The sequence below is a fragment of the Aplidium turbinatum genome, chromosome 2 (assembly GCF_918807975.1).
Source record: "Aplidium turbinatum chromosome 2, kaAplTurb1.1, whole genome shotgun sequence".
NCBI lineage: Eukaryota > Metazoa > Chordata > Ascidiacea > Aplousobranchia > Polyclinidae > Aplidium > Aplidium turbinatum.
This window is the reverse complement of record NC_137473.1, coordinates 14443430-14461927: the sequence shown is the minus strand read 5'-3', so window position 1 is coordinate 14461927 and position 18498 is coordinate 14443430. Positions and strand designations below refer to the sequence as shown.

The following is an 18498-nucleotide window of genomic DNA, read 5'->3' as shown; positions in this document are numbered from 1 at the left end:
TATGTTTCCACACGTAAAAACTGATCATTATGCGCCATAAATTAGAAATAAACATTGACGAGTATCGAAGGTGCACTTCTTTTGTGAATAACTCTTTGATTCAGCTGTTAGCTGTACCTCTGCTTATTGTTTTTTCCGCACGTGAACTATTGATCGTAGGTTATATTCGTACTATCGACAAGACATAGCGAGAAACAACCATTACTTTTCTACTGTAGTTGCAAGGCCAAATTTTGGGAAACCGCTGGAGAAATTTAGGGGACCGTTTCGGTCCCCCAAAACACCTTAAAAAAACACAACAAAGCAGAAATTTTAAAGAATGAGCGATGCAAAAGTTGAGGTTTAAAAAGTGCAAGGAGTCTGTGAAATATTAGTTCTGTTAAAATCTAGTAAGTTCGATCAAACTCTGTTTAGAAATGGTAAACCAGTGATAGGAGACAAACTGTACCGTGTTTGTGTCCCAAACACTGAAGTGGAGGGAAACAAGGTGTTGCTTTTTTGTAAATCTTTATGTCATTGAGTTCACAAGCCCATGCTTACGCTGCCTGGACGTAACCTACTGGCAACGTTAAAAAAAGTAAAAGTGAAGAAAAGCTGCTAGATTCTGAAAGTAAGAATGGTATGTTGTATTAGCGTCAGTGCTTCCACTTTAAAGGATTTTATCCCAAAATAGGGATTTTTCAACGCTTCGAAGGATAAAAAAGTAAGTGGGGGAGAGTGGGTATAATTGGGACGCGTTACAAATGGGACACCTGCAATATTTCCCGCGTTTTACATCCAGTCATGCTAACGATCACGTGTTCACGTAAACATCAGTTTCCTTTCACTTGTGTGCAGTTGAGACCATTGTTGTAGCAGCTATTCAACTTCAGTCGCTGTAGGCCTAAATAGTTTTTGAGTGGAAAAAGTTAATTTTTAGGCTTGGCATTATTTTGTAATAGTGCTCGAATTAGAAAGATATATTTGTTTCAGTGAATTGGTTGTGTTGCTTCAGGTATCAGCTTGCATTGATGGTAGTAAAGAAGTCATCTTTTTGCAAGAAAAATGGTAGAACTATAAAATGGCGTAAAAACATCATGCTGTCCCAGTTCTCCCCGATAGTAGTGCTAGTTCTCATCGTAGGGTTAGATCTTGAGAAAAGACACTGGAAAAAGTCTAACTTTGCAGTGTCGCTTAGCCTAAACGTCTGCAAAAAAAGAAACACATCGCTGGTGATGAAAGCTCAGGTGATGACGACGTTGCGATGATCATGGCGGATAGCGAAGATGACGAGCTTGAGGAATGTGAAGATGAATCTTTAGATCCCATTTATTTAGGAGGTGTGGATCCGAATGCCTTGCAAGTGGGGTCATATGTTCTTGCAGAATTTGAGAAGGCTCTCAATCCTGTATTCTATGTGGCTCAAGTTGATGAAACATCTAGTAAAGATGAAGAGGTGATGGTTAACTTTTTAAGGAAAACTAGTAAATTCAACAACAAATTTGTCCATCCGCAAGTCCTTGACTCCCACACTTTTTCTCCACTTGGTATTATTATATTTTTCCATTCTTTCAAAGTCATCTTAGAAAGGAACAATAGGCTACTTTATACCAAGGACAGCATAATATTTGCCGTCAAGTTTGGAGATCTTGATATTCGCTAAAAGATCAAAGATATTTTTTCACAAACATGTTTAAAACATTGCATTTCTATAATGTGCTGACTGTTAACATCATTTTCGTTATTTGAGTTTGTTATTATTGTAATAAAACTAAAAGACAAGCTTCAACAGCAAAATTTGTGTGCATTTTTGTACTGCCCATTTTACCCCAAGGTGTCCCACTTCTCCTAACACTGTGTCCCAGTTATCCTGCACGTGTCCCAAATATACCCATTTGACTCACTGCTTTCAAATTCAAACCATTCATTTTTCTTTAAACCTATGATTTCATGCAACTCATAATAGATGAAGGGCATCAAACTCCACAAAATACAAGCACTAGTAATAAAATCTCGCAAAGCAAAAAATTGTAATTTGCGTTTTTCTGAACCCTTAAAATTTTGTCCCATTTATCCCCAGTCTCCCCTACAGATAGGTAGGATTTTTTAAAGATTTTTAACCACTTTACAAGGAAATTTTGTCTTAAAAAGGGAATTGTTGTTTTTACCAGTTTTAAAGAAATATTATTAATATTCCCTTTCAAAAGTTCTAAAAACGAATGGAATAACAATAATCAGGTGCTTTCCGTCGCCACTCGCCATCCTGAACCCCTTCTCAATCTCTTTTTCATTCTCTCCTTTCCGTCGCTTGATTTCTATTCTCGCCATTTTGGAAATTGGACGTGAGTGCAGTGAGTGAGTTAGTTATCAATTATTTTAGTTAATATTAGGTACTCCGTTGAATTACGTTTAACTTGAGTATAAATGACAAAGTTCACTGAACTTCGACGTACAGTTGGGTATGATAAGCTTAGGCTAGTGCATGGATCACTGAATTACAGTGCTATCCTTCCGGGTTAGAAAAGTTAGTTAGGCCTATAGCCTTTGCTAACCTATTATGGTGTCATAATAATAGAGCTAGCTAGGCTGTGTATACGACATGTAGGCCTATAGTGTACACAGTCAGACTGAGACAGTATCATGAATACGCCTAGTATCCTGAAGTTTTTCATCAGTCTCAGATGATTGTGAAGACGTTACTGACAAGGAGAAAAAAGAGATAGGCATAGGCCTATAGCCTAGCCAATAGAGTTGAACAAGTTAGCGCATCAAGGAAAACCGAACTAAACACAAAAATAATTTGTTAATGGATGGATAATTCGTTACTGGACATTTACCATCAGTACATTTTCGGTGTTAGGGATAAGTTAGGAGTCCGGGTGGGAAAGATGAGAGTGGTAATTGGTAAATGATGTCCAGGACCCCAGGTGGTAAATGTCCCAGAACCGACTAACTGACAAGCAGTTTTTTGGCTGGACAGTAAACAAAGGAAGTAAACCATATTATTGTAAAATATGTGCATGCTGTTTTTGTGTAGCCTACTGTTCTAATAAAACAACGTTGCTTCGATTTTCTGTAATTTCAGGTTAAAATGTAACTTAGGTGAGATTAAGACAACTTTAAAGTTGCATTGGAACTTTTTTAACTTAAATAACGTCAAAAATAACTTCGCCTACGAAGGAAATTTTGAAAGATTTCTGACTGAGAAAAAAGGGATTGGGAGGAGAATAAAACATTTTGGAGGTGCAAACACAATTGTGCCCAAGTTCTGTTTTTGCAAATAACCTATATTTCAAAAACGCAGCAATTTAGGCTACAATTTGCCTAACTAACTAGACATTTTTGATAGTGAAATGACACAATCGGCAAAAAGTCTGAATGTAACTTAAAAATACTTCGTTCATTTGTTTTTACAAACTTTGTTGGTGTTTTTCTGTGCGTCTGAAACAAGTTCTGGGGGGTGTTAATTGCTAGATGTCTTGGAAAACGATATAAATTTCTACAAATGTTATTATATTTTCAACAAAGGGCTCAACTTCGGAATCCAAACATTGAAAATTTGGGGGGCATGGCCCTTTTGCTCCCCCATGGCTACGCCAATGATCTGTTGTTGATGTATCTGTGCCTAAACATTCCAATAACTAATAAGCCTAAAGGTGTGCTTCATTGAGGCCAAATACCATGAGTGGTTGGGTGGAAATCATGTGTATGCAGTCATGGTGGCAATGCATTGTTATTGACGGTGTTATTTGTTTGTTCATGATTTTTTCTATTAAGTTTAGATATTCAATAAATTCAACAATGCTGTGTCAAAGTAGCCTATTCCATCACTTTTAGGTATTTTAATAAGAAAAATTAGTTAATGTAACAACCTAAAATAGTAACATTTCACCCCATACTGTGTAACATAAAGTCACCCCGATACTGTTGGGGTAACTGGTTACAACTGACCTATTGGTCACAACGGTAAACCATAATCTCTTCGTGGAAAATTTGTAACATAAATTTCCGGGATCCGTTCGTCTGTATGCAATGACCGAAAGAAACACTCTTCTGAAAACGTCTATTCAAGAATTTTATTTCTGTAAAAGTAGCCTCAAGGCTGTCGAAGAATGGAGGCAACACCGTACCCACTAAAACTTGTCACTACAATACATATTACTGAGATAAAAACGGAAATTTTGTCTAGTTAATTGGTAAAGCACAAGCAAAACCGTTTTAATATGCGACCAACTTTTCAAGCAACAATTTTAAGAATGACGAGAATAGATTGCAATATTCCAAACGCACGTAACCATCTTCTGTGACGTAATAATGATAAGCATTATGAAGCTATTCAAGCACCAGTTGAATTTGGCTTACAGCCAGAGATGGGCAAGATCACCTGTTTGGGTGATCTTGAAGATCAAGATCAAGATCACCAAGAATACGTGATCTTGAAGATCAAGATCATCCAACAGTGTGATCTTGAAGATCAAGATCGTGATCTTGAAGATCAAGATCACTTTCAAGATCACTTTTTGGGGTAGGCCTACTTGAAAAAATGCAGTTCTTGATCGATGAGGGTGCAAGAAAAACAAATTTTACTCGTAAGCAACCTGGTTAAAGGTAATTGGTATTGCAAACTTTTGTTTTTAACTACTCGAACACTGGCCTAAAAATTGTAGAAAGTTAATGACTGCTGCTATTATCAGTCGTTGCTGTAGTTTGAGTAGGATCGTAAGTTTGCAACCTCAAGGTCGAGGGTTATTTTTTGGACTACTTTGGTCGTGTATAGTCGACCCGTATTGGATGCCTGCGCATAACTTGAGCTGCTATAGGCTACAGTTATATCTTCATCAAGAGCTTTCAGACCATCCAGCTCTGATAGAGGTAGGCGCAAATGATTGTCTGTACATCGGTATGTCCACCAGACATTATTTTGACCACGAGAGTACGGGAGCATCTGAACTTTAGGGAGTTAAAAAAAAGTGCTATCAAAGACCATATCATGGAGTGTTCTTTTTGCACCGATCGAAAATTCTCTGCTGATTCATTTAAAATTTTATGCAAAGGCAAATCCCAATTTCATACCAAAAATCAGGAAGTAGGTCTACTATTAATCAAACGCTGCAACCCAAATTTAAACAAGCAATTATTTGCTGGAGGCGCGTCCATTCTCCTCAACATTTACTTGATATATCACGTTAGCTCAGTGGTTACGTCCGCCCCGTTAGCTCAGTGGTTACGCGTCGGGCTCAAGATCACGCGGCGCTGGTTCGACTCTCGGGGTATGCGCTTGAGCAACGCATTTCAGGACTGCTCTCCATTTAGCGGCACTTAGAGAATGGAATAATTACCTGGAAACAACACTTCAACAATCGGAAAAAACTTCACTCTGCCAATCTCGGTAACCGGCCCTGCGTCAAGAGCCTCTACAAGTATGCGAACAAGTACCAGGAATAACCTATCAAGGCTTTGTCAGTCCGAGGATAAAGATTCCAAACCAAACCAAACGTTCCTTGTGGTGCAAATTTTTTTGTAGTTATTTATGTAGTTGCCTTTTCCTAATGTAGTTTTACCTTCAAGAAGTTGAAATTTATTGCATTTTTATAAATATTTTCAGATTCCTAATGAGGGCTTAAATTAAACCGAAAACGTTCGACTTTTAAAAGTATTTGTAAATATGTAAAATATATTGTTATAATGCTCAGCCCTGTTGTATTTTTGTGTCTTATTCGTATCTAACATGTAAGCAATAGGTATAAATGTATAACATCAAAAACTTCCTTTTTTGTGGCGGGTTTGGGGGGCTTGAGCCCCCTTAGCTCTATGTTGGGTGCACTACAGAGTAGTTGCCACTAATCAGGCTACTTTGTTCAGTACCAGTTCAAAAAAATGTCTCTATAATATATTATAGTAAGCCTAAGTCAACTTAAATTCCAAAGTGATCTTGATCTTATTGACTTTCAAGATCAAGATCACACAATGAAAAGTGATCTTAGATCAAGATCACCAAAATAAAAGTGATCTTGAAGATCAAGATCACGCCCATCTCTGCTTACACCATATCTCGTAATTCAAGATTTAACGATTATGTAATGTTTCACAGGTGTGACAAAGGTGATGCAATCCTTGCTTATTTCTAGCAATAGTACATAATTAGGCTATGACTTAAAACGTCAGGTTCAGTAGACAACGGTTTTATGTAACGTTTGATTTGTAGGCTACAGAGATTGCCCGTAACACCTATTGATATATAAATGCAAATAAATCAAATGTAGTTATTACTATCTGAAGCCTTTACAAATTGTTTCACCTAACGGATCATCAGAAGGTCTGCAAAAAACATGTAAACAGTAAAGAATCGATAATTCTGAAAAGATATTAATATAAATGCAAATATATTTTTTTGAACATAACTTTCTTAAATATTTAAAGTTGTAATTATAACAACTGGTCATGTGCCGTGGTAAGATGATATAAAATTTTCAGCAACTTTTTGCAAATATTAAAAGAGAAATTTTAGTCAAAATTGCAACAATCTTTCCCAGTCTCCTAGGATATAGCCTAGTTGGAGGAGAATAAAACATTTTGGAGGTGCAAACACAATTGTGCCCAAGTTCTGTTTTTGCAAATAACCTATATTTCAAAAACGCAGCAATTTAGGCTACAATTTGCCTAAATAACTAGACATTTTGCACAAACTCACTATGTTTTTTGTTGCGGAGTGCGATCGCCTTCCTGTATTCTTCTACGGATATCGATGATGTGCGAGCGATCTGTTCTGTCCGTTGTCAATTCAAGATTGGTAGGTTTTTGGTAGGACGACAAAGGCATGTAGTTTTGTGTCATCCTTATCTTGTGTTTTTCTTTTCTGCCTGTTGTTTGTGATGGGAAGCTGTCTGCGCGACTTTTTAGCTTAATGTTAAGTTTCCATTAGAGATAGGTTAGTTGCCATTATTGGAGATGCCTTCAACGAAATATAGGCTGCCATGTTTTTTATTCTCGGACTAAGAAAGCCTCTGATAGGTTATTCCCAACAGTTTCGCATAGGCCTACTTGCAGAAGTAGGGAATGGACATCCACTGCTTTGGAAGTAGCTTAGCGCGTTATCGCTACTTTCGCCAAAAGTAGCACATTCCCGCTACTTTTATCTTGACCTGACACCGAAAAGCTCTGTTTATGTACCAAAATGATCTTAAAAACAAATGATATCACGTTTCAGTGCCATAACACATTCGCTTTAGGCTACACTTTCCGATTTCAACGTCGTTATAAAAAAAAACTTTTAGATGTAATTTTAGATGATTTCTTTTAAAAATCGACCATGCCAATGTCTCTATTAAAAATTTCTAAAAACGATTCATTTTTTTTTCACGTCAAAAAGTAGGACTGAAACAAATGTAGCACCTATCCGCTATATATTTAGAAAAAGTTGTGTCGCTACTCCAACAAAACTGTAGCGACGCTCAGCTAACGCTACCAAAAAAGTAGCGCACTGCTACTCACTTAATTCTATAGCTGCTTAGCCTATAACGCAAAGGCTGTAAATTGCTCACTTAGGCCCATTCACAAAGATTGTCGAAATGTAGTTGTCTGTGAATTATTCTATCCACTTATTTCCGCTGAGAAAAGCGCAGTTTTTCAAATGCGCTGTGCAAGCGCCTTTTTTGTCAATTGTGGAAGCCTTTTTTTCAAACAGAAGAAAGTCCTTGAGTTTTGCTAATTTCGATTTATAATGCCTCTTTATTGAATACAACATCTCCATTCCTTTCAGTGTGACGGTCGAGGTATTTTTATAATTTGGAAAAGACGTGCTGAAGCGGGAAGGATTAAGCGACTCACATTTTGAAATGGTCATTAAGGTGCATGATTTCCCCTCACTTTGGAATTTCAACTTGTGCCATTGAGAAATGGTGACCATGCTATAGGTCAAACTGAACCAAAAAATTGTGGGCGCCCTGCCACCACCTCCTCACCCGCTAGTTTGGTTTAGTTAAATCGCTACAACGTAGGCTATATACACAAAATAACCACATAGTGTTTGGTAGCCTACTAAATTTATTGCAACTAGGCTACTAGATTTAGTTCAAATACGCAAAGAAAATAATGTTTCAAAAATTTCTACATATAGGCCTACGTAGGCTACTTCACAGACCAAAAGAGTAAAAAAAGCTATACCGGAGAAAGTAGGAACAAATGACCAAATATAAGCTTTGTCATACCAATAAAATAACCTGGTCTTGTGTAACTTGGGCATCTTTTATTTGCTTCTTTTCGATAATCGAAGAGTATTCTTCAAGTTTTTTCTGTATATTTGATGATTGATAGTCTGAGGCCAAACCTATTCCTTAGCCTACTCAAAACAATTACAAACAACAGCAATTGGTTTTGAATCGTTATTCTCGGACTGACAAAGCCTTGATAGGTTATTCCCGGTAGTTTTGCATACTTGTAGAGGCTTTTGACGCATGGCCAGTTACCGAAATTGGCAGAGTGAAGTTTTCCGATTGTTGAATTGTTGTTGCCGGGGAACTATTTCATTCACAAGGTGCCGCTGAATGGAGAGCAGTCCTGAAATGCGTTGCTCAAGCGCACACCCCGAGAGTCGAACCAGCGCCGCGTGATCTTGAGCCGGGCGCGTAACCTCTGAGCTACCGGGGCTTTAGTTTGTCTTGTAGTTGTAGCTATGCATTGTTGATTTTAGCTAATGTTTATATTCCGTGATGGTGCGAGTTCTTTTCTTACACAAACTGTTTTCAATTGTTTTTGATCGCATGTTCCACCCTTATCCAATCTTGAAACGAAAATTACATCTTGCAGGTTACCCACTTTTTACAATCTTTGCATTGCAATCCGCATCACTATTTTACCACGTGTTTGTTCTCAACTGCTTTTTCTGCTCCCTTCAGCGTACAATCGTTTTTGAGTGGTTTTTCAAAATTAACTTTCATAACCTTGATCTCGAATGGTTCCTTCTTTTTCCATTCCATACTTTTCAGGAAAAGATCATCTGCATATAAAATTTACGCAATAGATTGAGTTTCGCTTTTGGCAGCATGATCGTTGCTTCTTTTACAATCTTCACTTTGTCCGCCCTATTAGCTCAGTGGTTTCGCGCCCGGCTCAAAATCACGCGGTGCTGGTTCGACTCTCGGAGTATGCCAGAGACTCATAATATATAAACCCCTGGGTGTGCGCTTGAACAACGCATTTCAGGACTGCTCTCTATTCAGCGGCACCTAGTGATTGGAATAATTCTCCGGTAACAAGACTTCAAAAACCGGAAAACTTCACTCTACCAATCTCGGTAACCGGTCATGCGTCAAGAGCCTCTTTAAGTATGCGAAACAACCAGAAATAACTTATCAAGGCTTTGTCAGTCCGAGGATAAAGATTCAAAAACCAAACAATGTAGATTTTAAAGACATGTTTTAGCCTGATGCTGCGAGTTTGCTGTGGTAGTTGAGTTTCTGTGTTGTTAGGCGTTATTGTTAGACAAAATTTCACAATTTTTTAGTGAGTTCGCAGTAATCTTAACTTCGTGTTCTTACCAATTGACCTCTGTTTCCACACCGTTGTGGCCACTGCATAGCCACGACCACCCTAAACAAAGTTACAAGTGACTGTCCAGACAGCAAAATCCGTCGTTCTTACATTGGTTCAATGTCTGCAGACGTCGCATCAATATAAAAATGATGGATTTTGCTGTCTAGGCGGGCTTTGGTTCCAGTCCAGGTTTAAGACAAAGTTCAATGGCGATAACATCACGGCAACGGAGCAGGCTTGGGATAGCTGGAAGCCTCCAGCTCGGTTGCACACATTGGCGGACCTATGATTATCGTTTTCCAATGAATTACGATGACATTCTGTTCCAGTAGGCTACCAAAATCCGTGTCTGAGCTGGCCTATCTATGATTTTCCGCAACCCATATGGGAAAACCACTACAAAAGGTAAAGGGTGAGTCGCATACTTTATCCAAGCATCGGGGGATGAAAAGATAAGGTTCTCATTATACTAAGCCTTCGGCACTAACGAGAGTAGGGTGGCCAGTTCCTTTCTCTCGGCCACCTTTCCTTCAGCAACTACGCCCACCCAATTTACTACATCCTGGGTAGAGGTGAGCGGTGTTTTTTAACAACCAGCTTAAGCCGGGAGTCGAACCAGGATTGCAGGATTGAAAAGCGAGCGCCTTAGCTGGTGCGCCATCCCACCGCTAGAAAAGGGGAGGTAAATATCGGACGGACACCGCAATTTTGACCTGGTCAAAATTACTACGCCTGACAGATAGACAGCACTTAGCGGTCGACCTACATACTTTATGAATACGAAGCTACCTTTCGCAATGGGTGCTTGGGACGTCCGCACACAACAAGACAAAAGCAACAAATCATAGCGTACAGTAGAAAGAAACTGAGCAGTCGAAAGTATCGAACTGTCAACAGGCGTTTCTCTTCACAAACGTAGAAAATCCTCGTTTATTTACAAAACAAATAGCACATAGGCCACGGAACGGCAAGATCACAAGTAGGCCTATTATTAATAGGTCGGTGCATAGATACTATATTTACTTGTGAATACAGCATTAAAATAATTGGTTACTGCGAATATATTGTTCATAAATAATTCTGGAGCATTTTACAAAACTAAAAGCAATGAAGACAATGAGGTGAAAAATGCAATTCTGAGATTTGTCTAATTGATTTCTTAAGACCCCACAAGCACGTCGCTCATATCATGACCATGTTCAGTAGGCTCTTCAAGCATGCTACCAACAATGTGTGAAACATCCCCGGAAATTCCCAAAATAATAGCTATCCATAAAAGTACTGTGTGCGTAACAGGAAACAAATGAAGAGAAATTATGACGGTTAAAACCTTTGCCACGAGTTGCACCAGTTGTGTGTTCGCCGAATCAATTCTGGAACCCATTTTCCCCCACATAAAATTAACTGCCCAACTTAAAATGCCACTGAACAAGCACCCAACATAAAATTTTAATTCACCAAGATACTGGAAATGATTTTGGACATGTTGATGATGCCCCAAAAGAAAAGTGAGAGGAAATAGAGTCATCAGACCGAGCATGTTATTTAGACATTGTCTTTGGACTGGAGTCAGGCCAGAATAAGGCCACTGTGGAGTGGTATACCAAAACGCAGCTGTTCTGTACGCACCAGAGAAAATGGTATGCAAAAAAATCCAAGTTAAATCGACTATAGTAGCATCATAATGAGCACTCCATAATGCCAATAGCATACCAGACATTTTTAACGGAATGCTGAAATGCACTGCTCCAGATGGGAAATAACTGTCACATAATATTAATATAACATCACTAGCACTGTGACTGAGTAAAAATATTGGTACAGAAAGACGAGCAAGTGCCTTTGACCCACAATAAATACTTCCCACATACAATATCATAGCTGGTGTCCAAGGCATGATTTCAGACAAGGTTATATTTCGCACCACATTCCCTGAAAAATACATGTACAGTAAGCTTAAATTGTCAAAATGTAGCAAAATAATTCAATTCAAAAATACAGAAAAATAATTCTACATAGTAGTCCAAGAATTAGGGTAGCCTATATCATACATTTCACAACAGCAATTGACCACACTAAAAATGTCTATGGTATATTTTTAACACAGTTTTCGTTTCCTGTATAAAGCATGCAGTCTAGCTGCATACCCGAGTGGTTGAAGCCACAGTTCGATGCACCGGTTCGACACCGCTCAAAAGTTGGTGGCTGTGTCTTTGCCCTGACAGTTATAGGAATGCCACCGATTGCAGAGTGGAACACTTTCAGCTACAGCTCTTGATTTCTCTCATAATTATGAACAGTAGCCTAAGCTGCTCCAGAGAGAAATGCCTACGGCCCTGTTTACAGCTGTGGCATGCTGAACTGCATAAATATGCATAGGAAAATAAAAAAACAAAGGAATTTTGTAAGATTGTTAGTGATTATGATAAAGTCATCAGTAGATTAGTTATATACTAATGCATTTGTTCAACAATTCATCTAAGTTCTATTAATATGTTATAACTTTGACATTTAGAATCATTGAATTTACTCATTGAAAAAAAACCTTAAAGTCTTGTAATACAATTAATTAATACAGTAATACTTCTACAGGTTCACAGAGTACAATTTGTTGTTTATAAAAGTCAATCATAAAATACTGTAGTTTTAAATTATTGCAAATCTTCAATCTTCATTGACCAAGGTGCTCCACTTATTGTGGAAAATTTCCAGCCAAAACAAAATCATCTATAAGCTAAGCATTTGTGGGTGCTCGTTTTTATGAAACCATTTGCATGCTTGAAGATTTCGAGCAGAAGCGATTAAATACAATTACAATACTGGTTCACAAAAATCTTTAAAAACAGTTCTTACCTGATATTGCATAGATGAGAGAAACAGCAACAAATGTTTGCCATGCTTGAAAGATTGTGGGGTATTGAAAGCCTAATGAACTCAATACATATTTGTTGCACAAGATTGTAGATGAATACAACGCAATATACACTGCATAATCAAATAATTTGTTTGCTTTCGGCGGCATTGCAAACCTAAAACACAGTTTATTTGCTGAAAAGAATTATTTAATAATTGTAACAACTAACAACAACATTGATAAGTGTAGCCTGCTTTCACAAAGAAAATGGCAGGCTTATACCTAGACGAAATCGGTTAGTCTGACTTATTTGTCGGACGTTTTGATAAGATTATCCAATTGATACACTTAACCAATTTGCTAAAAGCAAGGTTTATTGTAAATGAGCGGTATTGTTGGAAATGTGCTAACTATAGGCTGCAATGTACATTGCATTTACAACTAATCCGATCCTACCAACTGTTTACAATTCTCCTTAAAATTGAAAGAGTTTATTAGTAATGTGTTACATAACATTGTCAGCGATCTTTCCAGAGCATGTACAATCAAAGCATTTTTATGCAAAAGGCAACAATCAGACTTTTATGCTATCAATCTCGGATGCAACCTAGTTCGTACCCTCAGTTCGTACCCTGAAAAGATCGAGAGAAAAAATTTAAAAAAGCGGAAGTCGCTGATTGCAGTTTCCGCAAACATAAGCGAAAAGGCGAAAGAGAAAATTGAAAAAAGAAAACTAATCGGGAAAAAATGATAGTTTGCAAAAGAGAGTTTTTTGGCGCTAAAAGTAACTACTACCCTAACCTTAACCCAATTTTCTCTTTTACCTGAGTTGTGTGATGTTCTAGTCGTTACCAACCCTCGCTGATCGCAGTTTCCGTAAATATCTTTCCGCAGTTTCCGCTAACCCTCAAGTTGTTTGCGAAAACTCCGATCAGCGACTTCGGCTTTGTGCTATTAAACTGCGATCAGCGACTTCGGCTTTTTTTAATTTTTTTTCTTGATCTTTTCAGGGTACAAACTGTTCAGGGTACGAACTAGATTGCACTTATCAATCTCTCTGATGTCACAAGGCAAACTTTGACCGCTGGCACTTTTGTTTTAAGCCTGCTATTTTTAGCTCCGCAGCTGCTGCGTAATTATTAGGAGAGGCTTGGAAGGGTTTTTGGTGAAAGGTCATGCTCTAATACAGTGGTTCTGAACCGGGGGTCCACAGACCCCAAGGGGTCTGTGAAAGTTTCTGAGTTTTCAGCATGGTTTATAAATTACGAAATTTAAAAATTGCTTGTGCTTTGCTTATGTATTAGCCTACAGTGATTCTCAAACTGTAAGTCGCAACACACTGGTGTGTCGTTTGAAATTGCAAAGGACATTGCACGAAGGTTTGGTTTCTTAACTAAACAATATCATACTGTATAAATGACTTAAATCTTTTAATAAGGCTATGTTGGCTATGCTCAACTTAATTCTTTTGAGGAAGCAGATTGTTGATCAATGCTTAACTTGAAAATACAAACGTTAGTCAGCAGTCTATCACCACTCACAGTTTTGCAGTGATTGTGATTATAATGAATTAATATTGATTACAAATGAAAAAAGGGAGGAATTCTTTCTAACGGTTGCAACTATTCTATTAACTTTTGATAAAATTTATAGAAAAACATCAAATGAGCATTATACCGTACTGTAGATTACTGATGTTTGACCATGTGTGCCTAATCATAGTTACATCTGCTCTCTCAACTTCACCAATGCAAAAAATATGTGGCAAAAGTTGAATCAGTGTCCAACACATGTTTCAATTTTGACTACTACTGTATATGGACTATTTCTCAAGAACAACATGGAATCGATTTGTGACTTCATGGTTTAGTGAGTTGCTAACTATGGTCACTATGTCACTGAAACAGGGTATACTGTAACTAGGGGTGTTCAATTTCGATTTTCGATTTGATTTCGATTAAGGTGATATTCGAAATTCGTTTTCGTATCGGACATATTCGAAATGATAGCCACCCTTTCGGCTGAACGCGGTTGAAAGTAACGCGAAATCTGTCTTGTCGCATTTTGCAAGTGAAAAAAGACTTCAACGCATGCGCATCGTCGATCACGTGACTATCACACGCTCTCGCGGGTCTAACGGCCAGTCCTGCACACGTGCGTTGAGGAAAGTCGTGCGCAACGTCGTTGTCTTCCACGCGCATGCAGCCAACGGGAGGTGTCAGTTTTTCCGATTCCGATAGCCCCGACGTTGAGCCAACACAGGCGACGCCATCAGGCGATGAGCGAAGACGCCAGACCACTCTGACGGAACTCTTCTCCATGGGCAGGGTCCAGACGGAAGACTCCAACAACAGAGATGATGATGAAGTCAGCTCAATCTCAAACGAGATTTCCTATTTTATGAAGCAGAAGCTTGCTTCTGGGCAAGCTGATCCGCTTTCCTGGTGGAAAGCAAACAAAGGCGAGCTACCGCTGGTGAAAAAGCTAGCCGAGAAGGTGTTTGTGATCCCAGCAACCTCTGCTCCAGCGGAGCGATCGTTTTCAAAAGCTGGCCTGACCGTCACGAAGCTGAGATCCCGACTGACGAGTGACCATGTCAATCAGCTTGTGTTCTTAAACACCAACATGGGCCTGAAGCTGCAGACGTTATTTTGTGTTCTTTTTTCGCAAATTTTCATGGCGTTTTTTTGTGTTTTCTAGCGAATTTTTATGGCGTTTACTTCAATAAAATCACATTTTGCAGTGTGGTGAATAGTTGTGAATTTCGAATATTCAAATAATCGAAATTGAACACCCCTAACTGTAACCTTATTGAAATATACTATAAGATACCGGTACTGTATACAAACTGAAAAAAATATGAAGACCCTCCAATATTTCTGTTACTACCACAAAAATAAAATTTATGGTAACTGTCACTGTCGTAGCATCTATTCTACACTATTTTCATATTCTAATACTTAAAGGCAGAGGAGCCACAGCTACAGTAGTAATAATAAATTTATCTTCAAAAGTAGTTAGCTGTAAAAGTCATTGATAAACAAAAAAGTCTCTCTTCTTTTCTTTAATACAACTCTGCAAAGCACTAAACTTTAATAATGTCAGGCCTCGAAATTCACGGCGGACACGGCGGTCATGTCCGCCGTCACAGCATGTGATGTCCGCGGGAAGTACCATCTAGATCGGTCATATTTGTCCGCCGAGAAATAACACAAGAACTAGCGATACAAATCGTCATTGCATAGTACTAACAATTGTTGCGAGAATATAATTTCCCCCGCACTCTAGCGCGCATCTAGAAAATGTGAATACTGTATCTCTCACCCAGACAACAAAATCTATCATTCTTATATTAATTCAATGTAGACGCAGATGTTGAATCAATGCAAAAATGATAAATTTTGTTGTCTGGGTAGCTTCCATTCAGGCAGGAAAACATTCGATTTTTACGTTGCTTCAACGATTGATGACATTGAATCAGCGTAACAAAGGTGAATTTTTCGCTAAGAATCGATGGGAGTACATGTACTTCCACACTAATAAGCGCAACTTTGTTCAAGTTTTACGTCACAATGTCTGGCTTTGATCTCCGAGTAATATTGGTAAGGCAAGGTTGGTTACAAAATTAGATTATACGATTTCAGTAGGCTATTACAGCAAGATGCAGCAAAATTTGTTAAGTTTTGATATTACTGTAAGAAAGAAAAGGCCCAGGGAAAATTCACTTTCGCTCACATGACACGCAATTACGCAAAAATAAACTTAAAGAAAAAAGCCTAGTGAAACTTTGCGCAGCAGAACATAGTAGCGTTAGTGTAGAAGTTTTTCCAACTCGTGCCCAGAGCATTGTGACGCAAGAAGCCACACGACCTCGTTCGGTGGAAGTTAATCAGTTATGCTTATGCGGCATATTAAGCAGCTACACGGCGCTTTGACTCTTCAAGCGCACGTCGTTGGTCTGATGAAAGCCTTTCAGAGTGACTTCGCTGAAATTTTAAAAAGCCTTCTAAGCCGTAGCTATAGTTCTCGAATGGCGCAAAATTATCAAGATAAAGTGATTTAAGCACGACGATCGATGCTAAAACTGGTGTGTCCGCCGTGAGACTTAATTTGTCCGCCGAGATAGCTGCTCAGACCGGACACGTTTGTCCGCCGTCAACAAAAACGAATTTCGAGGCCTGAATATAAATATGAAATTTAATCGTATTATACGATCCGCCCTGATAGCTTAGTTGGTTAGCACGTGACTTCTGGAACGAAAAAGCTTCAAGATCAAGCTGCGCTGGTTTGACTCTCGGGGTGTGCACTTAAGCAACGGACGTAAAGGACTGCTCTCCATTCAGCGGCATTTAATGGATGGAAAAACTCCACGGCAACAAGACTTCAACAATCGGAAACTTCACTCTGTCAATCTCGGTGACCGGGTCTGCGTCAGTTATTCAAAGCCTCTACAAGTATGCGAAACTTCCAAGATTAAGCTGTGCAAGAAGCTTTCCCAGTCCGAGGATAAAGATTCAATCAATCAATTTCTTGTATCTAATAGCAAAAAAAAAAATATATACAGGCCCTATTGATATCACTTGATACCCTGGAAGAAAAATGTCTGCAAGCACATTGCTGTTATGCACTCTCTATCTGTACGTGTGATACTTTAACTAGCATTCCAGACACTTACATAATATCCTTTTCAGGCATACTTTTATAAAACAATTGCCAATCTTTGAAGTAAAAACCTACCTGTCGAAGAAAGAAAGGTACCGTAGATGATGGATAAACTCTCTGTTAATCTCAAAAAGCATCAAACAAATAAAAATTTGTGAAATGTGTTCCATTTGAAACATCTTTATAAATTAATATTCAAGTAGTTATAATACTTTGACAAGCAGGCCTACAGACAATATTTTGCAAAAACTAATACTGGTAGCTTCGGCTTTCTCTTCAATTATGAAAAACCTCAAATTGGTCAGCTGAGCTTCATATATTTCTTGCTACACTTTCGAAAAGCTTTGCATATTGGTAAACAACTTTGCAAATTCTGCTCTCTCTTAACCGCCTTTGATATCTCACATTTTCTCAGTCTCAGAAATCAAAATGTTTGAAACCCTTTGCTTGTAGATTACACGTTGCAAGTAGAGTAGAGTCAGCACACTGAAACAAAAGGTAAGCACTTTAATAGCAAAGTTTCAGTAATTGTCAAGAAAACCTGGAGCCAATCAGAAGCTACGTTGTCTGTGACGTAAGAACGTAAAAAACGACAAAATTTCAGTACTCTGTCGAGAGGTATGCAAATACAGACATATTGTCTACTATCAACGGTGAAACTGCGCATGATATTGTGGTTGCAGACTGTTTTTAACTAATGTAGGATGTTAGTTACAGTTAGTTTGATCTACAAATTTCTGAGGCTTAGGTTAGCATGACTACAAGGAGTTAAAAGAAGATGTGAGTTTTCAAATTACTAAGGATTTGATTAGTTTATAGTTTGAAGTAGTGGTCTTTAAAGTTCATAAGTTTCAATGTACCAAGTATATAGGCTACAGCAGCTTAATAATTGAAGGGTTTAATTACTAAATATTTGTGGAAGCTTTAAGCTGAAGTAGGCTTGAAATTAGTACCGTAATTGGCAGATGCTACTTAGCCAGCATCATTTCCAAAAACATTGATTGATCAACTAATTCAGTTGACAGTTATTTAAAAAAAAGTCTATAAAGTTGTTTTATTTAGTGATACAACAAAACGGTGATAGGTTTCAATCTGTGATACTCAAAATAGCCACTCCCTAAAATAATTTATAAACAAAGAGCATAATTATTAGCAAGACAAATTTGAGTACCGGTAAGTATGTAGGTTCATTAATTTAAAGCAACAATGTCACAAAGGTTAAGTCCTGAGATTTAACTTAAAACTAGTTAGGCTGAAGGAAGATACAGCAGAATCAGATACCGTAACAGAATCAGATACCGTAACTTAATCAGATACCGTAACTATATACCGTAACAGTAGCACTTGACTGGAAATTTGAATCAAACCCCACTGGGAAATGTTTTCCTAGCTGCCTCCACCCTCTACACCAGGGGTCGGCAACCTACGGCCCGCGGGCCGGATCTGGCCCGCCAAGCAAAATTATCCGGCCC

General features: G+C 38.3%; 1 protein-coding gene across 1 annotated transcript; it reads right to left on the bottom strand.

Moving 5' to 3' along the window:
• Nucleotides 1–10422: 10422 nt before the first annotated feature.
• Nucleotides 10423–17396, bottom strand: LOC145765214 (UDP-N-acetylglucosamine transporter SLC35D4 homolog). The gene is made up of 3 exons (XM_082576997.1): nt 17102–17396; nt 12364–12539; nt 10423–11442 (listed from the first exon to the last, which is right to left on the bottom strand). Exons 1-3 carry the CDS (start codon nt 17203–17205, stop codon nt 10670–10672), a joined length of 1053 nt encoding a protein of 350 aa, XP_082433123.1. The 5' UTR covers nt 17206–17396; the 3' UTR covers nt 10423–10669.
• Between the last annotated feature and the right edge of the window lie 1102 nt (nt 17397–18498).